General features: G+C 46.5%; 1 protein-coding gene across 1 annotated transcript in view; it reads right to left on the reverse strand.

Moving 5' to 3' along the window:
* Positions 1 to 205: 205 nt before the first annotated feature.
* Positions 206 to 22899, reverse strand: part of LOC143986998 (epoxide hydrolase 1-like) — a 32244-nt gene continuing 9550 nt past the window's right edge. The window contains exons 4-10 of the mRNA XM_077485435.1: positions 22529 to 22709; positions 20704 to 20931; positions 20391 to 20520; positions 5545 to 5759; positions 2348 to 2456; positions 2099 to 2224; positions 206 to 473 (exon numbers count right to left, since the gene is read on the reverse strand). Coding sequence (XP_077341561.1) covers positions 266 to 473; positions 2099 to 2224; positions 2348 to 2456; positions 5545 to 5759; positions 20391 to 20520; positions 20704 to 20931; positions 22529 to 22709 — 1197 coding nt within the window. The 3' untranslated portion in view covers positions 206 to 265. The remainder of the gene's footprint in view (positions 474 to 2098; positions 2225 to 2347; positions 2457 to 5544; positions 5760 to 20390; positions 20521 to 20703; positions 20932 to 22528; positions 22710 to 22899) is intronic.

A 22899-nucleotide genomic window follows, 5' to 3' on the forward strand; every position in this document is an offset into this window, starting at 1 on the left:
CCTTAGTGACCTGGCGGGCGCGCTCCCCCTATACTCCTTAGAGCACCTTCCGTACAGCTACAGTGAGCAGGAGTGCCATTCTTTGCTGTCAATTGCCGGCGGGCGGTCGGCATGTGGTTAACTGTCTTTTTTTCTGCATAACATGTACACATTTTTGGGCATTTTGTATACATTTCCATTAAAAAAATTAGCAGTGACACAGAGGGATATTTAAAAAAAAAAAGATTTTATTAAACAGCACATGTGAAGTTATAGATCCTAGCCTCTATTTTTTTCCTTTTTCCACCTTAGAAACAAATTGTTGGATGTCACGGGCAAGCAGTTCGGGCTCCTCGAAGGCACCAAAGTGCCCCCCACGGGGCATGTAGTTGTAGGTGACGATGTTCTTGAATCTTCCTTTGGCCCATACCTTGGGGGTGTGCACCAGCTCACATGGGAAGGCAGCAATTCCGGTGGGAACATACACAGGGGTCCTGCAATACAAAGACATCAGAGTCACATGGTACAATACCTGTATGAATTCACCAAACTAGAAAAACCAACAAGGGCCTTAAAACCCTATTTAATTTTTAGAGGTCTGATATGCCCCCTGCTCAGTCAGAACAAGAGCGCTCTCCACTCTGCAGGGGAATTAGCTTTGCTGACTGCAGAGCTATCAGTCTGACTCAGAAGGGGGAATGTCAAACCTCTGCAAAGAGACCACTGCTTCCACACAGAGAGCAAGGGCCCTTCTCTTCATCATGCTGGCAGATGAAAAGGCTTTTCTACTGTACAGAAAACAATTGGTAACATTTTGCACACCTTTTGTTTTAGAATGCATTTAGACAGTGGCGGTTGGTCTTTTTTTTTTTTTTTTTTGTTGGGGGGGTGGCAAACAACCACGGCACAGTGGCGGCACTACCCCCCGCCCCAAGCCAACCCTTTTTTTTTAAGCCTATTAGAGCCTCTGGCTCTAATCATGTGCTTCAAACAAACAACCCCCCCCCCCATCCATTGGAATCCATAGTCCAGCACCCCTGTATGTAGATCAGGAACTGGACGCATGGCTAGGGCAATGGCGCCCGTGTGTCCCTAATGGATGGGCCATCACTGTATTTAGCCTGAGAATTCAGTTGGCTATAACCATTCCCCTCTGTTTCCAAACCTATTTAAAAACGCTTTGGCTTTAAATACACTTTAAGCATAGAGCCCAGCCCAAGGGATTAGACACCATAAGAGGTCACCATGAAAGAGTCTGAAGACCATCAGAGGTCACCATGTCTAAGAATGATGGTTATAACGAACTAAATAAGCTTGATGAGCTAAAAGAAGGAAAGGTTCAGTTGAGTTTTTGGGCTATGCTACTATTATGGAAGCCCTGCACAGGGCGACATTGGCGAATCGGCTCGTGTATAAGGCAGCTGGTCTGACAGAAGCCGGCCTTTCGACTGGCTTCTGTCCAAGGGTCATGACCAAAAAAGTCTACCGACCAGCTCACAATCACCACCAGTGGCTGAGAGCGTTGGCTGGCATACCCCTGTCAGAACACAAAGTAACAGCTGGGGAGATCACTGTACTAACGTAGAATCATTAGTACAGCAGCTCTGACCGGATCTGTCAATTATTTTTTTTTCATTCAACCCAGGCTTTAGTAGATGACCCTTACCTATTGTTATGGCCAAAACACAAGATTCCCAATATAGGCCCCTTTCACACAGATGTTCCGATCAGGTCCACCTATCTGTTTTTCTTGCAGACCTGATCGGAACCTGACTTATTTTCTATGGAGTGGCGGGTGTAAAAGGACATGTGTCCATTTACACCTGCCTACATCCAATTCGATCTGCCAGCCGATCGGATGGTAGTCAGGTGTAAATGGACAGACGGTCCATTTATATCTGACCACCCATAGGAGGAGAGCGACCTATGTCCGTGTCCACTCTGTATGAGCGGATCGAACACGGACCTGTCATCTGCTTGCTCAGTGGGGATCAGTGGAGAGATCCCCTGCTGAGCAAGCAGATCGCAGCACCAGTCCACCCCTGTTTTATTGCACCATTTCTCTCATTAATTGGTTGTTCCTTTGTTTGGCTACTGAGGAATCTATTAAATTACATACTTTTCAGCTGGGTTATTCTGGAAGTCACGGGTGAAGTTTTCTTTGTAAAACCTCATGGAAGATGTGATGGATCCTGAGACCCAGTATATCATCACATTGGTGAGAAGGTCATCCAAAGAGTATTTCCTATAACACAGACATTTATAAATTATTTATCCAGAAGTTTATTTCACTAGAAATATTATATATGAAGAGTTTTCCATTTGTTTTTGTTCCAAAGATAATGTAAACTTATGTGATGTTTCTGACCTGTTCAACCCACCATCCTCCAGTTCTCGATAGTCTGGATTGGTCCAAGTGGAGAACTTTTCCAGGATATAGGCAGCCAGTCCAGCAGGCGAGTCATTCAGAGCAGAGCCTGCAGAGAGAGAGAACATATACAGAACATTGGACAAATGTGAGGACCTGTATGACACGTCATGTCAAATATGCCTAGGTGTAACTAAAACTATATGACCCTCCATGTCAATCAGGAATAGTGTAAAAACTGACATGACCCAGCACATCATTCATAAGTAGTGTGAGGACCAGTATGACCCATGAAGTCAACTCGGAGTAGTGTGAGGCCCTGTATGATTCATCAGGTTAACCAGGAGTCAGGTGAGGACCTCAATGGCCCATCATGTCAATCAGAAGTCACATGAGGACCTCTATGACCAATCATGTAACCCAAAAGTAGTGCAAGGACCTGCATGACCCATCATGACAACCAGAAGTAGTATGAGGGCCTATAGGAGACTATCATGTCAACCAGGAGTAGTGTGAGGACCTGTATGACCCATCATGTCAATCAGAAGTAGAGTGAGGTCTGTATGACCCATTGTGTTAACCAGGAGTAGTGTGAAGACCTAAATGACCCAACACATAAATCAGGAGTAGTGTGAGGACCCGCATGAACCATCATGTCCACCAGGAGTAATATCAGGACCTCTATCATGTCAACCAGGAGTTGCATGAGAACCTGTATAACCCATCATGTCAACCATAAGTAGTGTGAGAATCTTACAAGCCCATTACGTCAACCAGAACTAGTGTGAGGACTTGTATGACCCATTTTGTCAACCAGGATTAGCTTGAGGTCTTAATGACCCATTTTGTCAACCAGGAGTAGTGTGAAGACCTGTATGACTTATCATGTCAACCATGATTAGAGTGAGGATCTTTAATTACCCATCACGTAAAACAAGAATAGTGTGAGGGCCTGTAGAATCCATTATATCAACCAAAAGTAATGTGAGGAGCAGTGTGAGAACCTTATGAGCCCATCCCCTCAACCAGGAATAGTGTGAAGACCTGTATGACCCATCATGTCAACCAATTGTAGCATGAGGTCTGTTTGAGGCCTCATGTCAACCAGGAGTAGTGTGAAAACCTGTATGACCCATCACATCATCCAGGAGTAGTGTGAGAAGCTTATGAGCCCATCACGTCAACCAGGACTAGTGTGAGGACCTGTATAACCCATCGCATCAACCAGGAGTAATGTGAAGACCTGTATGACCCATTATGTGAACCAGGTGTAGTGTGACTGGACCTATAATTTTTTTATATCAAGCTCACATCAATGGGCACACCAATATTACTGTTTATAGGCACCATTTTGAGAATAAGGCAATGTATGTGTTAACAGCCAAGAGATAATTAGTACTAAGATTTGAATTTGGGTAAAATTCTAATTTGATTGAATTTTTTCAATTTGAATTGCATTGAAGTCAATACGTATCTAGTTTGATGGATGCTTGTGGCTCTTTGGAGGGCTGCTAGACAAGCTATTGTCACCCAAATGACATGGAAAGCCCTCAGTGTTCTTTTGTTGGGGTGGAGTTTGTTGTTACACTTGAGATGCTTTAGATAATATTGGATTCATTTATTAAAACTAAAAAATATGGTGCAGCTGTGCATGGTAGCAAATAAGCTTCTAACTTCTGCTTGTTCAATAAGGCTCCATTCACACTCGTGCGATTTGTCATACAACTTTGGACCCCATGACAAGTCGCACCTCATGTTTTCCTATGATAACCATTCATATTTGTGCGGCTTCAAGTTGCACCAACTTCAAAGTAGTTTCTGCACTACTTTGGTCTGACTTTCATGCGACTTGAGGTCCATAGACAATGTACACCCTCAAAAGTCGCATGAAAGTTGCACCTGCATAATATAGATGTGATTTGGGTGCAACATGTGAAAAGAATGCCGGCAATGACAAAAAAAAATGGCTTGGGGTCCCACCTAAAATCCATACCAAACCCTTATCTGAGCATGCAGCCTGGCAGGTAAGGAAAAAGGTGGATGAGCGAGTGCACCCCCCAACCAGACCAGGCCACCAAGCACCTTGTCCCTATGTTGATGAGGACAAGGGTCTCTTCCCCACAACTCTGCGGGCGGGTGCTTATCGGAATCTGGAGGCCCACTTTAACAAGATCTGAGCCCCCCCATGTGAACGAGTATGGGGTACATAGCTCTACATACCCCTTCTCATTCCCCAAAAAGAGTGTAGTCTAAAAAAAAAATTACAGTAGGCACTTTTTTTTCTTATTAAAAATGTCCCCTGATGTAGCTCCATCATCAATCACGACGACCGGCACACCACTGACCCCCAAACATTTTTTATCTCTGACCCTGACAAAGGCGCCCACCGCCCACTGTCTGAGAGCTCTTCAATAACTAAGGGGTGGGGGCACCCAGTGAAGTCACTGAGTGGCACTGCCCCATGTGATGTCACTGACCCAGTATGCCCTCAGTCAATGACATCACAGGGGGCTTTAACATGGCAAAGCAGTCAGATGGCCGGAGCCTTCATTGGGGCCATAGGTTTTTTCAGGTCCATGGTGATGGCGGGCAGTGTGAATGACGATAGAGCTACAGCAGGAGACAAGTATTTTTTTTTAAATAAAAGAATTGTCAAATCGTCTCCCCCTTAATCTCCTTGTGGTGCCCCCCACCTCACATGATACTACAGTGCCCAGGGCAGCCACCCCTCCTGCCCAGCCTTTGTCCCGGCGCTGCCCACTGTGGGGGAAGAGGCCCTTGTTCCATTAACAAGGAGAGCCCCCATTCCCCAAAACACCCCCCTATTTTAAGGGCATGGATTTTGGGGGGGATTCCACGCCATGTTTTGTTAGTTATGGTGTGGGGCTCCCCTTAAATTCCATACCAGACCTGAACGGCTTAGTATGCATGGGCGAAGGACCCCACGCCATTTTTTTCATTTATTTTTCTTACATTTAGCTGTCAGTGGGGAAACCAGCTGCCAGTACACAAGGGCTGACGTTTGGCCAGTGTGTACTAGGCTTAAGTCAGGTATAAATTGCAGCTGTCCTGCTGTTATTGGGTCAATTACTCTATGCCTGCAGTTTTGAGGTGGAGATTGGCCTATACATGGGATACATTGGTTATTCCTCACTTTTTAAATTTAGACTTACATGTGATAATAGAAAGCTATTTACCTACAGTATCAGGTTTGGTTGCCTGAATGTGGAGGTATCCGGACTCTCGTAGCAGGGCGTACACATTCTTCTCAAAGTATGGGTAGACGCGCTTGACATCTTCACTTGTCATGCCCACTAACCATGGTAGGTAGCGCCCAAGAAGCAGCGAAATCAGCATTCCTAACCCACTTTTATTGATCAACAGCATATTCAGATGGAGTCCCTTGACTGACCTGGACGAAAAAAAGAAATACTTCAAACAGTCTGTATTCTATCACACTCCAAGTTCGCTGAAGATAACCTGAGGATACAGAAAGTTAACGTGAACCAGGAGCCAGCAGTGTCCTTTGAACCAGATGTTGGGGAAATTTAGTTAATCGTCCCATCTACTGCACAACATCTATGGGGGGTGTAAATGCTTTTTCTGTATCTAAAAGGAAAGGGGGGAAAAAAGATAGGCAACCCTCTTTTAGGCGTCTCCAGTTCTTCTGTCTCTGTACCATTTCACCAATTTTTTTGAGATCGCACTTGGGGTTTTAGTAGAATGGAGACACTGACTTGTCTAGGGACAAGCCATTACTCTGTTTACATGCCTTCCCTTCACTCATAGGATAGTGCAGCTTATTGCATTAGGGTGTGCACACCAAAGCTCAAATACACGTGTGTGAGTCTACATATATATTATCCCGGCACATGGATCTCCCTACTGGCACAGTGAAAGAGGTACTACTACACTACTGTTGTGGCAGAGCCGGTAAGAGAGGGATCTTTTCCATCTGGCCACTGCTACACAGAGGGATAATGCTAATCAACACTAGGCGATTAGGGTGTGCCCAGGCACATCCGGCATACCCTGTGTACAAGCCTATGCTCACAAGTTCTAGAACCTTCACCAAGCTTGGTTGATGAACTATAGGACATGTCATCTCTCCAGATTTATATAGGAACCTTGATAAAGGAGAGCTTTAACCAGGCTCTGATGATGAAAAACTAGAGAACATATGGTCTTCGGATTAATTTAAAGTATTACTAAAGGAAAAAACTTTTTTTTTACTTTTGGATAGAGTAGAGAGGGATTAAAACACCCCTCAGGTTTTATTGCTGCCTGTGTCCCCATTAAGGAGATTCACCCTCTCTATTCTTCCTGTTTACCATTATCATTGAAAGTAAAAGGAAATACCATATTTTTTTTTTTTCAAATATAAATTTTTATTAATTTCAAACAATGCCCAACATGGGCATGGACATAACATATAACATAGAAATGTGATACACAAAGGGGAAGAGAGGGAAAGGGAAATACATATTAAATATATTACCGAAAGCAAGAGGAAGGTAGGTATACAGTACACACTTACATGGCATACTAATCATAGCTCTATGGAAGATCGAATTCAATCTGCCATCCGGTGATTACCGCTTATCCAAGCATAAAATCTCCATTAAGAAGCCAGAAGTGTATCCAAGAGCCTAAGTCCGTTCAGTTCCCTCAGCTCTTGCCCTCGTCAGAATCTCAGTACCCCGGCAAAAACCCAGTGCCAGAGGGGAGAGGCCATTGGTAATGGGGGAAAGGGACATTGAAGGGGAGATGATGAGGGAAAGGAAGGGAGAGGGGGGAAGATAAAAAAAAAAAAAAAAAAGGGAGGGGGGGGGGGAATTCTGGTTGAATCAGGACTGCCCCAACCCATACGTAGTCTATAACGCTGACCATATTACACGGTCCTTAATGATACTCCTTCGGATGAGAATATGAACTGGTGCCAGAGTGCCCATGTTTTCCTAAATTTTTCCTGCTGTTGCCTCCCCGTAAGCACCAGGTCTTCCAATTTACTAACGTCCTCCACCCTACGAATCCAGGACGCCACCGATGGAGGGGTCTGGCTTTTCCAGTGGAGTGGTATACATGCTCTAGCCGCATTTACTAGGTGACGTAGGATGGATTTCTTGTATCTTTTAGCGGACATGGTATTAACGTGCAGTAGGAAGAAAGCCGGGTCATTGGGGACATTGTATTCCGTAAACTTTTGAATAACGGTCCTGACCGTGGACCAAAAATGAGACAGCTTCGAACATGACCAAAATATATGTAACAACGTGCCCTGCTCTTGTCCACATCTCCAACAAAGCGCAGAGACGCTCGGGTAGAAGGAGTGTAGAGCCTGAGGGGTTAAGTACCATCTCGTTAGGAGTTTGTAGTTAGTTTCCTGTATGTTCGTGCAGATGGTAGACTTTAGGGCCAATGTTAGAATACTTTGAGTCTGGCTCGGAGTAAATTTACAGTTCAGTTCCCCCTCCCATTTTGTCAGGAAGGTCAAATGAGCGTCGTCCACGGGTGTGATAAGAAGGTTGTACATTGTGGACAGCGTTCGCGGAAGCACCCCGGTACCAGAGCAGTATTCCTCAAAGTCGGTCAACGATTCGTCAAATCGCAGGGGGTTCTGGAGAGCCCTAAGAAAGTGTCTAAGTTGGACCGCGGTCCAAAAGGCTAGTTTATAGGGTCCCGATGTGTTACAGAGCGTCTCTATGGACGGCCAGTCCCCATGCGCCCGGAAGTGTCGTGCTTGTGTGCACTGTCTACTGGACATGGCCTGCAAAAGTTGGGTGTCTAGCCCTGGAGAGAATTGCGGGTTCCCTATAATAGGATATAGCGGAGAAGTAGGTGTGGACAGTGACTCTTTTGAGTATAGCTGTGATCCCACCCGGAGGGTCGTCCCCATCAGGGGATGTCTCTTCATGTGGGCTGGTAGATGCTTATAACACCAGGCAGCTCCCCGTAGTGGCACCTGCGTCTGGGCCTGTTCCAGACGTATCCACAGCTTCAGATCTTGGTGTCGGCACCAGTCTATAATTCTACCAAGATGAACCGCTTGATAGTATTTTTTGACATCCGGAACGGAGAGGCCGCCATAGAGTTTGGGCATGGAGAGTAAATTCCGGGCTAGTCTCGGTTTTCTATGTGCCCAAATAAAGCCGGCGAACAGAGCATGTACCTGTCTAAAAAACATCGTAGGGACCGAAATAGGAAGTGCTTGCAGCAAATATAAAAATTTGGGCAAGATGCACGGAAATACCATATTTTGGGTTATCCCCAGAAAAGTAATAGAGCGGAAATCTTCTAATGGGGACACTAGTTCTGGTTAGCTGGGGGGTCCCCAACGATATCCCTTAACTTGTAGGGATATCCTCTCACTTTCTGTTTGGCTATGGGACAGGAAGTGAAGGTAAATCTCACAATGGGACACAGATGCTCTATCCAAAATTTAAAAAAGTTTTATCTATAATTCTGCTTTAAAAATCTAGAACTATTATATATAGTTATTCTATAACTATAACCAATCACGCAAGATGAAGAACTATGAAACATGTAATCTTCAGCTTTTTACTGGAACCTAGATAAAGAGCTTTATATCTCACAAATTCCAGATACATAGCCAGGCTCTGATGATGAAGAACTAAAGAATAGGGATGTCCCGATGTTCGCCCATGCAGCGAATACCGAACATTATGGGGCATTTGTGGCAAATTCGAGATCGCAGAGCATTGATGTCCGATGATTGGCCAAAGCATGCACCTGACCTGCATGCTTTGGCCAATCACAGAGCACTCTGCTGTGAGAGCCATGACTGGCCAAAGGCAGGGTGCTTTTAGCCAATCATGGCTCAGGGGGCCAAGTCCACACTATATAAGGCTGCTTACACAGCAGCCGTATATAGTGTTCTGAATAAAAGAATTTAGATAGAGGCAGGTTAGTAAGTGGTGTGCAGGCAGTTTAATATATTCACCGTGTAGCAGGGGTGACCCATCCTCTCCACCCCCTATTTGCAGGGAATCTATCCACGGCCGCCGCTGCGGCCCCCTATTCATGTGTCCAGTCCCTTTCGGGTCACCTGGCAATATGAATTAGAGCGGCCAGGGTTTTTTTTTTTTTGAAGCACTGGATTAGGGCCACGGGCTGTAATAGGCTTCAAAATAGGGTGGACTCGGGATGCAGAGCATTGCGTCTGGAGTCCACCCAGGTGTGTTGATCCTCCTCCCGGTCAAATCGGGAAGTAGGTATGAAACCTGTTTCCCAATTGGCCAAAATATCAGGCAATTCTATTGGACACCTAGCGCTGGGAGGAGAAAGAAGACACCGCAGAAGCTGCTCCAGGAGAGGACACCGGTCACCAGAGCAGCTTTCCCCCCAGGCCCCAAAGCTCTCACCACCCACATCCAAGGTAAGGACAGCAGGTGATGGTGGTGGGGGGCTGTGTTAGTGCTGCAGGGGGGGTTAGTACCGCTCCACCGGCAGCCTGGGGGTTATGGTGGTGGGGGGGTGCTGTGTTAGTGCTGCGGAGGGGGGGTAGTGCCGCTCCACTGGCAGCCTGGGGGTGGGTTGTTTGTGCCCCCCCCCCCAAAGCTGTGCAATATATATATTTATTTATTTTATTATTATACAGGATTTATATAGAGCCCACAGTTTACGCATCGCTTTACAACATTAGGGAAGACAGTACAATTACAATACAATTCAATACAGGGGGGAATCAGAGGGCCCTGCTCGTTAGAGATCACAATCTAGGAGGGAGGGTCAAGTTATACAAAAGGGTAATAGCTGTGGGGGGTGAGTTAATGGAGAAAATAGTGCAGTTGTTAGATGGAGGCAGGATAGACTTCTCTGAAGAGGAAAGTTTTCAGGGATCGCCTAAAAGTAGATAAATTTGGAGACAGTCTGACAGATTGGGGTAGTGAATTCCAGAGGATGGGTAAGGCTAAGGAGAAGTCCTGGAGGCGGATATAGGAGGATGTGATGAGGGAGCTAGAGAGCAGGAGGTCTTGGGAGGAACGAAGTGGGCGATTAGGTCGGTATTTTGAGACTAGGCTAGTGATGTAGCTGGGGGCAGAGTTGTGGATGGCTTTGTAACTTATTGTTAGTATTTTGAATTTAATTTGTTGGGCGAGTGGCAGCCAATGGAGGGATTGGCAGAGAGGGGTAGCAGACACAGACCAGTATGTAAGGTGGATGAGTCTGGCAGCAGCATTCATGATGGACTGAAGAGGGGGGGGGGATAGTCTATTTAAAGGTAAGCCAATGAGGAGGGAGTTGCAGTAGTCAAGGCGAGAGATGACCAGGGGGAATGTGAATCAGGAGCTTTGTGGTTTCCTTGGTTAGAAAGGGACATAGCTTGGAGATGTTGCAGAGGTTGAGGCGGCAAGCTTTGGAAAGTGATTGGATGTGGGGCCGAAAGGAGAGATCAGAGTCCACACCTAGCACCCTGACATGTGGGGATGGGTGGATGGTTGTGCCATTGCTCTTGACAGAGAAGTCAGGGGAAGAGGCACATGGGGGAGGAAATATTATAAGTTCGGTTTTGGATAAGTTGAGTTTGAGGAAGTGTTGTGACATCCATATAGATATGACTGTTAGTAAGTTGGTGATACGTGAGGAGACTGATGGAGTGAGTTGAGGGGTGGAGAGATAGATTTATGTTTCGTCAACATAGAAATTATATTGAAAGCCATGAGAGGCTATCAGCTGACCCAGGGAAGAGGTGTAGATTGAAAATAAAAGGAGGTCCAAGAACAGAACCTTGGGGGACCCCGACGGAGAAGGGAAGAGGAGTGGAGGAAGTAGAATTGTAAGTGACACTGAAGGTGCATTGGGATAGGTAGGATGAGAGCCACTAAATAGCACAGGGTCCAGGGTACAGGTGGTAAAGTGGGCATTAGACAGGAGTTTAGCAACTTCGTCTTTAGTAGCAGGGGAGTGTCAATTGCACCTGGGGTCCTAACTAGGGGAGATACCTGTAGAGTGGAGATTTCATCACGGATTGTATCAATCTTGTGTTTGAAGTTATTAGCCATCTCCTGGGCAGTGAGCAAGTCAGTGGGTGGAGGATGAAGTAGAGAGTTGAAGGTAGAGAAGAGTTTATGGGGATTGGATGAGAAGGTGTTAATGAGAGTTGTAAAATAGGTCTGCTTGCTAGTGTGGAGGAAAGAGTAGTATTTTTGGAGGGCAGATTTGTATTGGTTGAAGTCTTTGAGAGACTTAGTCTTGTGCCACAGATGCTCAAGAGTGCGACTACGTTTTTTGAGAATTTTAGTGTCATCTGTTTGCCAGGGTTGTAGGGGGTCGAGGCCGGATTCTGCGTGTAGTGAGGGGAGCGAGCTTGTCCAGGGTGGAGGACAGAGATTTTTTGTAGATGGAAGTCGCTTGGTTGGGGCAGGACAGGGGAGAGATTTTGTCATAGAGATGGTCAATAGCAGAATAGAGGAGAGAAGAGTTGAAGTTGCGAAAGTTTCTACAGGTGATGGTTAGGCGACTGGAAGGAGAGGTGGTGGAAGACAGGGGGAGAGAGAAACTAATAAGGTGGTGGTCGGAGAGAGGAAAAGGATTGTTGGAGAAGTTGCATGGAGTGCATAGGTAGGAGAATAGAAGGTCAAGGGTGTTGTCATCAGAGGAGTAGAAGCCTGTACCCATTGCTTCAGGTCAAATTAAGAGGTTAGACTAATGGCGCATACACATGACCGGACTCTTCGACAGACTAGGTCAGACGGTCTTCCCGACGGACTTTCGGCGGAGGTCCGACTGACTTTCTGATCGAATGGACTTGGCCACACACGAAAGTCCGTTCGTTTTGAACATGATGACGCAAACGTGACTAAACAAGGAAGTTCAATAGTCAGGAGCCAATAGCTGCCCTTGAGTCGTATTTGGACCGTCGGACCAGCACACAGACGAATGATCTTCCCGATTTTTAGTCTGTCAGACTTGAGTCTGTCGGATAGATTTGAAACATGTTCTATTTCTAGGTCCGTCTGATTTTTTTAATAAAAAACTAGCCCACACACGATCGGATTGTCCGACGGACTGATCCCATTGGACCTAGTCTACCAGAAAGTCCGGTCGTGTGTACGTGGCATTAGAAGTTTAGAAGTAGCAGAAGTGTTTATACATATACACACAGATATACATACAGTATCTCACAAAAGTTAGTATTCCCCTCCACACATTTTTGTAAATATTTTATTCTACCTTTTCATGGGACAACACTGAAGAAATGACACTTTGCTAAAATGTAAAGTAGTGAGTGTACAGCCTGTATAACAGTGTAAATTTGCTGTCCCCTCAACATAACTCTACACACAGCCATTAATATCTAAACCGCTGGCAACAAAAGTGAGTACACCCCTAAGTGAAAATGACCAAATTGGGCTCAAAGTGTCAAGGGGTTAAATGTGTTCGCTATGTGTGTTCTAACTGTAGGGGGATGGGACTGACTAGAGGAGATGACAGATCACTGTTCCTAGGTAGTAGGAGCAGTCAAATCGATATTCCTATCGCACAAGTTCTTGGTATCAATGGCTCATAAAGTAGCGGGTGCTGCAGCGATTACCAGTTGGGTCCTGGAAGCATCAAACAAGCGTACATATTCGCCAGCACACCATGGATCGACAAATTTTCGTCCAAAAGGTTTAATGAAGAGAATCACATCACAAAGGAAAAGTGCAACGTTTCGGAGCTGCGCAGGACCCCTTCATCACGCCTGACGAAGGGGTCCTGCGCGGCTCCGAAATGTTACACTTTTTCTTTGTGATGTGATTCTCTTCATTAAACCTTTTGGATGAAAATTTGTCAAACCATGGTGTGCTGGCGAATATGTACGCTAGCTAGTAGGAGCAGACGATCTGTCTTTTTCCCCACAGAACAGGGATTTGTGTGTTTACACACACACACACACACACACACACACACACACACATACACACACCCGTCCCTGTTCTGGCTCTCGTGCCCACGATCACGTGTGGCCAGCGGTCATCACAACTGCCGGCCACATGCATCGGCACCCAGCAGCACACGTGCTTGCTATCCCCGCTTTAACGCCCGATGTACAGCTATAATGGCTTGCGGGGAACGTGCCAACCTGTATGAAACACAGTATAATGACGGCAGCTGGTTAAAATGAGCGCTTTTGATTTTTCATGTTCGTGTCCCATAGACTTTTATATTTATATAATTTTTTGTCTGTTCACATGTCCTGGTGCGAACCGAAGCGGGGGGTGTTCCGCCCATCCCTACTAAAGAACATATGATCTCCAAGATTACACAATAATCAAAATGATAGAAGGCTTTATATCTCACAAGTTCTAGAACTATAAATAGAGGCTCTGATGAAGACCTATAGAACATATGATCTCCTGATTTATATAAGAGTTTACGTAAAGGAGAGCTTTATATCTCATAAACTCTAGAACTGTAACGCAGCTCTGATGTCTATAAAAACTATAGAACTTACAGTATAATCTCCAGATTTATATAAGAACCTAGATCAGGGTTTCTCAACCAGGGTCCCATGGTTCCCTAAGGTTCCTCCAGAGGTTTCTAGGGGTTTCTTGAGCAATGAGCAATTTGTCTCTTGGATATGTTTCCTACAAACACCATTGATCTTTTTAGCTATCTGTAAAAGGGGGGAATTCTTCCTAATGACAACAAGTGTAAGGAGCATTCTTCCCACCGTTACGTTAATTACGCTAATGTATCATGAGTTGTAGATACAGTAATTTGGTAAAAGGTTGAGAAAGGCTGACCTGGATGAAGGAGAGCTTTATAGCTCACAAATTCTAGAGATATAGCCAGGCTCTGATGATGATGAAGTACAGAATTTATAATCTGCAGGATCATATAAGAATCTAGATGAAGGAGAGCTTTGTACCTCACAAGTAGGGATGAGCCGAACACACCCCGGTTCGGTTCGCACCAGAACTTGCGAACGACCCCCGCGTTCGGTACGAACGTTAGAACCCCATTGAAGTCTATGGGACTCGAACGTTCGAATTGGAAAGTGCTAATTTTAACGGCTAATATGCAAGATAGTGTCCTAAAAAGGGTTTGGCGACATGCCTCCTGCCTCAGGGGACATGGGTCACTGCAAAAAAAAGTTTTAAAAACTACCGTTTTGGTGGGAGCACTGATTTTAATGACGATTAAAGTGAAAAAAAAAAAGTGAAATATTCCTTTAAATATGGTGCCTGGTGGGTGTCTGTAGTATGCCTGTGAAGTGCCACGTGTTTCCCGTGTTTAGAACAGTCCCTGCACAAAATGACATTAAGCGGAAATAACACCATTTAAAACTGCTTGCGGTTTTAATGTTATATCTGGTTCCTGCAATATGGTTGAAAATCATTCAGAAAAATGGCATGGGTAGCCCTCCCTGCCCATTACCAGCCTATTTGGGTCTTGTACGCATATTAAGGGGAACCCCGTACCCATATTAAAAAAAGGAAATGCGTGTGGCCCCCAGGCCCTATATACTCAGAACAGCAGTATACAGGCGGTGCAAACAAGACTGGGACTGTGTAGGTTTGTTGTGTTAAGTTGAATCTGTTTGTAATTTTCAACTGGTACATTTTTAAAGTGTAGCTCCAGTCAAAAAAAATATTTTTAAGCTTTTTGGAAAACATAGGGAAGGGTTATCACCCCTGTATAATTTGTTTTGTCGTCCATCTTTTTTCATCTCACTTGCTGTTGTCTCCTTCCGTTTGCAAGTAGGAGATGTTTGTAAATTGGATGTTTGAAAGTAGGGGCCTACCCTATATGCTCTGCAGAAATGGCGGAACAAGGTGTTGGTTTTGCAACAACATTGTAAGCCCTCAAAGTGACTCTTGGTGGGCGCTGGAGCGCCCTGCTGTGAACGATTATATCAAGAATTGTAATTACATGCCATTGTTGAACAGTGGTAGAAAAATTGACCTTTGGTGGTTGTGGTGCTGGTGCCACAACACTATAAGTCCTCACAGTTACTCTGGGTGGGCACAGGAAGGGGCCCTCCTGTGAAATATTATATCAAGAATTGTAATTACATGTCCCTGTTAAACAGGGGCAGAAAAATTGGGCCTTAGGCACTGGTGCCATCACACTGCAACCTCTGCCATACACTCTAGTTTTTTTGCAGGAATTAGCCCTGCTGCAAAGCATTGCATCAAAAATTGTACTTAAACGCCCCTGTTAAACAGGGGCAGAAAAATTGGGCCTTAGGCACTGGTGCCATCACACTGCAACCTCTGCCATACACTCTAGTTTTATTGCAGGAATTAGCCCTGCTGCAAAGCATTGCATCAAAAATTGTACTTAAACGCCCCTGTTAAACAGGGGCAGAAAAATTGGGCTGCTGGCATCACCCAGAACCAAAAATGTTCTTCCAACATATCAGCGGAGGAGGAAGAGGATAGACAATCAACATAACAGGACAGTCACTCAGCATCAGCATAGGCAGTCTTGAAGGGATGTGGTATTTCAAAAAAAATTATTCGGTTACATCAGCTTCAGGTGCTTGGTAGCTGTGGGTGATCCAAGACTGATTCATCTTGATGAAGGTCAGTCGATCAACTGATTCGGTGGACAGGCGCACCCTGTGATCGGTAACGAAGCCACCAGCAGCACTGAAGGTGCGTTCCGAAAGAACGCTGGATGCAGGACAGGCCAGTAGCTCAATTGCATACTGTGCAAGCTCTGGCCAGTGATCCATCCTCAAGACCCAGTAAGCCAGAGGATTTTCAGTGGGAAAGGTGTCCAAGTCTGACCTTGCCCCTAGGTATTCCTGCACCATGTAAATTAGACGCTGGCGATGGGTGCTGGAACCAATCATACCTTGGGGCTGCGGACTAAAAAATTGTCTGAAAGCATCAGTCAGACGGCCACCTTCTCCACCGCTCCTTCTGACTGATGCCTCAGCAACACGTTGTCCAGGACCAGGAGTTTGTGACCTCCCAGTCTCTGGGAACGCGTTGCACAGACCTTTCTGCAAGGCCTCCCGGAGATGTCTCATCCTCTGCTCCCTCTGCGATGGCAAGATAAGGTCGGCAACCTTACCCTTGTACCGTGGATCAAGGAGAGTGGCCAGCCAGTAATGGTCCCTCTCCTTGATCCGAAGAATACGAGGATCCTTCCGCAGGCTTTGCAGGATCAGGGAGGCCATGCAGCGTAGGTTAGCTGAGGCATTCGGTCCGGAGTCCTCTGGGTCACTAAGGACAACATGATCCGCAGCTACCTCCTCCCAGCCACGTACAAGTCCACGTGTTTCTTGGGACTGTAAATCATCCCTATAAGACTGCTGCTGCTGATGCTGAGTGCCAGCCTCCACCTCCATGCTGACACAATCATCCTCCTCCTCCTCTTCCTCCTCCTCACCCTCTTCCTGTGTGATGGGTGGCACAGCAGGAACACTGTCTGGATAAAGGGGGCCTTGAGAGGCAAGGAAGTCCTCCTCTTCCTGCCTCTGTTCTGCCTCAAGTGCCCTGTCCATTATTCCACGCAGCGTATGCTCCAAGAGGTGGACAAGAGGTATAGTGTCACTGATGCATGCACTGTCACTGCTCACCATCCTTGTGGCCTCCTCAAACGGTGACAGGACAGTGCATGCATCCCTGATCATGCCCCACTGGCGTGGTGAGAAAAAACCAAGCTCTCCTGACCCTGTCCTGGTGCCGTAGTCGCACAGGTACTCATTGATGGCCCTCTGCTGCGTGTGCAGCCGCTGCAGCATGGCCAATGTTGAGTTCCATCTGGTGGGCATGTCACATATAAGGCGGTTCTTGGGCAGGTTCAACTCCTTTTGGAGCTCAGCCAGCCGAGCACAGGCATTAAATGATCGGCGGAAATGCACACAGACTCTCCTGGCCTGTTTCAGGACATCCTGTAAGCCGGGGTACCTGCCCAAGAACCGCTGCACCACCAGGTTAAGGACGTGAGCTACACAGGGCACATGGGTCAGTTGTCCCTGTCGGAGGGCGGAGAGGAGGTTGGTGCCATTGTCGCAAACCACCATTCCTGGCTTAAGCTGGCGTGGCGTCAACCACCTCTCGGCCTGCCCCTGCAGAGCTGACAAAACATCCGCCCCAGTGTGGCTCCTGTCCCCCAAACAAACCAGCGCAAGCACGGCATGGCATCGTTTTGCCTGCATACTTGCGTAGCCCCTGCAACGCCTACGGAGCACCGCTGGTTCTGAGGACAGAGCACTGGAAGAGGCCATGGAGGAAGAAGAAGAGGAGGGGGTGGAGGAGAGAGGTGTGTCACAACCAATAGTAGCATTTTGGAGGCGTGGTGGCGGAACAACCTCCAATACTACTGCACCTTGTCCTGCATCCTTCCCAGCAGCCAGAAGAGTGACCCAATGGGCCGTGAAAGACAGGTAATGTCCCTGTCCATGCCTGCTGGACCATGAGTCAGCGGTAATATGCACCTTACCACTGACCGCCCTGTCCAGCGAGGCAAGGACATTGCCTTCCACATGCCGGTAGAGAGCCGGAATTGCCTTCCGTGAGAAAAAGTGGCGTTTGGGGACCTGCCACTGAGGAACCGCACATTGTACAAACTCACGGAAGGGGGCCGAGTCTACCAACTGAAAAGGCAGCAGTTGAAGTGCTAGCAATTTAGCCAAGCTAGCATTCAACCGCTGGGCATGTGGATGGCTGGGAGTAAATTTCTTCCGCCGGTCCAGCAGCTGGGGCAGGGACATTTGTCTGCTATAATCGGACGTGGATGTACCACTAGCAGAGTTCCCGGAAGCACTTGGCTGTGACACACCTAATTCTACACCTTCATTCCTCTCAGAGCAGGTTTCAGAGAGGACTGAAGGTCTAGTGGGGTTGGAGATGCCAGCTGATGAGGAGCAAGGAGAGGTCCGCTTTGTTCTTTGGTGTGGGTCTTTGAGGTATGCTTGCCAACGAGCTGCATGGCAGGTCAACATATGTCTGGTCAAGCATGTGGTGCCCAAGCGGCTGATGTTTTGGCCACGTGAGATACGCTTGAGACATATGTTGCAAATAGCAGCGGTGCGATCTGATGCACTCGTCTCAAAAAAGGCCCACACCAAAGAACTTTTAGAATAACGCGCAGAGGAAGCGCTCTGCGCAGAGGAAGCGCTCTGCGCAGGCGGAGCTCTGCGGTGTGATTCAGTCGGTGTGCTGCCCCTAAGCTGGCCCCCGGAGGGCATCCTGCCTCGTTGGACATGTGCCTCCTCCTCCTCCTCCTCCTCCTCCCTCCTTCCAGGCACCCACGTGGAGTCAGTGCCCTCATCATCCCCTCCCTCTTCATCGCTGTAGCAAACCTGGCAGTATGCTGCAGCTTGTGGAACATGACTGCCAGATTGCTGTCCTTCTTGAGCATCCCCTCTCTCTGTGCTCACGCTACTGCCTTCCTCTAGCTGAGTGTCATCATCAGAGCCCACCAAACACTGGGCATCCTCCTGGAGCATGTACCCAACACTGTGCTCAAAGAGTTCAGGAGACTCCTCAGGAGGACGTGGTGGGTCTAGGGAAGGAGTCACTGATGATGACATTGAGAGGAGGGACGACGATGTGTTGGCAGCTGCTTTTCTACTACCCTGAGACTGGGTGAGAGAGGATGAGGAGGATGAAGAGGGCTTGGTCATCCACTCTACCAAGTCGTTGGCATGTTGCGGTTCAACATGTCCAGCTGCAGAAAAGAAGGACAAGCATGTCCCATGGCCACGTGCTGATGACAATGCACCGCGTCCACGACCAGCACTGTTGTCTCTAGACACAGAGCCTGCTTGCCCTCTTTTATCGGCTCGCGCCTGTCTGCCTCTCCTTGCTGGCCTTCCAGACATGGTAATGGCCTGAAGGGAGTTGGGTAAAACAGTAGTTGGGTAGTTTATATTGTGCTGGAGGCACACAACACCCACTAACTCCTGCAGATGCCTTTTTTATAGAACAGCAGAGTTAAAGGGGTATATACAGATGTGAGTGACACTACTGACTGCAAGCTCTATTGTTAAAGATGGACCACTAGCTATATAGGTGAGGTGAATATCACGGTGTATACTGCGGTCAGGGCACGCAGACAATAACAAGAAAACAGCAGAGTTAAAGGGGTATATACAGATGTATACTGTGCTGTGCTGGAAGCACACACAACTTCCAATAACTCCAGCAGATGCCAATCGGGCCCAAATAGAGAACAGCTATGTAGGTGGATAATAGCGGTATGTACTGGGTACAGAGCAGGCACACAGCACGCACTATCTCCTGAGTGACACTACTGACTGCAAGCTCTATTGTTAAAGATGGACCACTAGCTATATAGGTGAGGTGAATATCACGGTGTATACTGCGGTCAGGGCACGCCGATAATAACCAGAAAACAGCAGAGTTAAAGGGGTATATACAGATGTATACTGTGCTGTGCTGGAGGCACACACAACTTCCAATAACTCCAGCAAATGACAATCGGGCTCAAATAGAGAACAGCTATGTAGGTGTATATAGTGGTATGTATTGGGTACAGAGCACGCAGACAGCACGCACTAACACTACTGACTGCAAGCTCTATTATTAAAGCTAGATCACTAGCTATATAGGTGAGGTGAATATAGTGGTGTATACTGCGGTCAGGGCACAGACAGTAACCACTACACAAGAGCAAAATAGTAAATCAGCCAAAAACGATTGGTGTGTAACTGTGTTGAAGGTACACAGAACACCCACTGCTTCAGATGCTAACAAACACTACACGAGGCCGCCTGAAAGGCGGCTTTATATAGTGTGGGGCGTGCACTACACAGTCTGAGCTATGATTGGCCACAGGCAGGATGCCTGTGGCCAACCATTGCTCTCCTCGCTACTGGCGCTGCGATTGGCCAAGCATGCGGGGTCACAGTGCATGCTTGGCCAATCGTGAGACAGCAATGCATTGCGCCATCGCAGTGCATTGTGGGCCACACAAATTTTGCCGCGAACGGCCCAAACGTTCGGAATTCGGCGAACGCACGAACGACCGATGTTCGAGGCGAACATGCGTTCGACTCGAAAACACGAAGCTCATCCCTACTCACAAGTTCTAGAACTATAACCAGTGCACTTACTCTGGTTTCATCTGGGACATGGTGGTGGTGATGAGGCTTCCCCAGTCTCCTCCTTGCAGATAGAACTCATTAAATCCCAGTCTCAGCATCAGCTTGTAGAAGATTCGTGCCGCAGCAATGGCATTAAAACCTGTGCAGGGAAATTTTTAGATATACAATTGTGCTTTCCTGCAATTGCCCCAATCACCCTCCAACATTTTATAGATAAGCAAGCTTTAGATGGTGGTATGGATTTGATATGTGGACCTGGATCTGGTTTACTCTACGATTCCTGATAACAAAGACTTCATCTTTACCCAGAGAAGCAACTTACCCTTTGTATGTGGTGCCTCTGAAAAGCCATATCCAGGAATAGAGGGACAGATGACCTCAAATGTGAAGTTGGGGTCCAGGCCGTGCTTTCCTGGCTCAGTCAGAAGTGGAATAATCCGATAGAATTCATAAAATGAACCGGGCCATCCGTGAACCATCAGCAGAGGGATGGCTTTCTGTCCAGCAGGGAGGTTTGGAGGCTTGACATGGATGAAATGAACATTCAGTCCTGCAGGGGAAACACAAAACTGCATGAAACAGAGGGGCAACCAAGGTATAGTAATGCAAATGGTGGAGCATGAGGTCACCGGTATCCCTTAGCACAGACTTGGGCCCATATGTGCACTTTATTATTCATCATCTGTGTACTTTATTATTTTCAGTGAAAAATGTACCTTCAATTTTGACATAAGTTGCAAATTCTGAGCTCCATCATGTCATGTATGTAGCGCTGGGCTCCTGAAGAGCACGCGATATGTTTTTCAAAGTTAAAACTTTACCCAAACTACAGTTTGGTTTGGGTTTATTTATCTAAATTTGACTTCTGTGTAAGTCTGACTTGACTGTGTGATGTTCAGCCTGGCCACAAGGGGCACTGTCTCTGGTGGCAGGCATGGAACTATGGTTTGGTCAGGCTCTTAAATTACTCTTTCTCGGAGTCAGGTCAGTGAGAGTGGCCCTCTCGCTCTGCCCTCTGGGAGAGGGTATTTAAGATATGGACGTCACGTGGTTCTGGTCCAGTATGAAGTGCTGATTACATGGTCCTGGTCCTCCTGGCCAGCCCCCAGGAAGGCTATAGCCTGGGGTGTGGTTCCACCCGACTTTGATGCCTCGGGGCTGGCTAGCTCAAGGCATGGAAACTAGAGGAGGATTCTGGAGGTGGATGGGTGCCGTCTCCGGTCTGGGAGAGACCCATTGAACTTCGAGCACTTCAGGGGAGGGCTCTTTAGAAGAACACTACGGTACAGGGGTTTTCTTAACAAGAGCCTGGAAGGGCTGAAGTAACCGAGAGAATCCGGTCTTGTGGATATCGCCATTCGCCAAGTAGGCTGAAAGATCCAGGTATCCTACAAGTGTTCTACAGCTTAATTTCCTACGTGTTCTGCAACAATGTCTGTGACAAAGACTTTGTTCCTGAGTAAGCACCTTGTTGGTTGCTAGGCCTTGTGAGAGAGGGACTGTCCAACCTGAGTGTACATCCAGCTGCGAATGGCTATTCTCTGGATGCAGTCAAAGTAAGCAAGTTCCTTAACGTTTATAGACTTTGACATTGAGAGTACCTAAATTCCTTTCCAACTCTCTGATCCCAAGTTAAAAGACTGTTCAATGATTGAAGTTTGCAAATAAAATCCATTCAAGTGGATCTATTGTCAGTCTCAAGTTACTGGGCCATCTACCACGGGACATCCCCTAGATGTGCAACAAGGAGAAGCGGAAGGTAATGGTAAGCCCAAAAATAATCAGCAGCTCCTTCGGGGGTAAGTGCTACATGTACAATAAAGGCAAGGGTGACATTGTCTATTGCTAGAAGGAGCGTTGAGGGTGTTTTATATTATTAGAGTCTATTGTTTTCTTTTAACAGCGAGGAAATCTATATCTACACTGTTACTAAAAAAAAAAAAAAAAAAAAAATGTATTGCTATACACAGTATAGGTCCTTTGTTCACTCTGATGTATTACCCTTTTCTAGTGAGCACATCTTGCATTTATAATGTTTAAAAGTTGAAGACTTCATATTTTCAGCCATGTTTCTACATTAACAATCTTTATCTTCACAACATTGAAAGAATATGTCCCCTAATAATAAAAATATAAAAGGAAAGCACCTTCAATGTTAGTGGTATAGTGGGGGTATCTATTGATAATTTCCACCTGTTTGCCCCAATCAAACGTATTCCTCCAGTATGAGACCACCTTCTTCAATGTTTCGCTATTCATCCCATAATTGAACTGGGAGTCCTCCAAAGGGGAGAAGTAGCGGGTGCGGTCCAGACGATCATGAAAGTCCTAGAATAGGAAAATAACAAATATATCAGTATTCGTTTAATTCAATTTTTTTTTTTTTTAACCTTAGATTCATCAAACCGATTCTGAACTCCGTACTTACTCTTCAGCCCTATAATACTCAGATTTCATATTATAATCAGTTCCCGGGACGGAACCTTGGATGGATTTCCAGCGTTAGAGTTTAATAGGA

Source organism: Lithobates pipiens, unplaced genomic scaffold (genome assembly GCF_037356315.1).
Source record: "Lithobates pipiens isolate NorthernLeopardFrog02 unplaced genomic scaffold, aLitPip1_a1.2 Scaffold_18, whole genome shotgun sequence".
NCBI classification, from domain to species: Eukaryota; Metazoa; Chordata; class Amphibia; order Anura; family Ranidae; genus Lithobates; species Lithobates pipiens.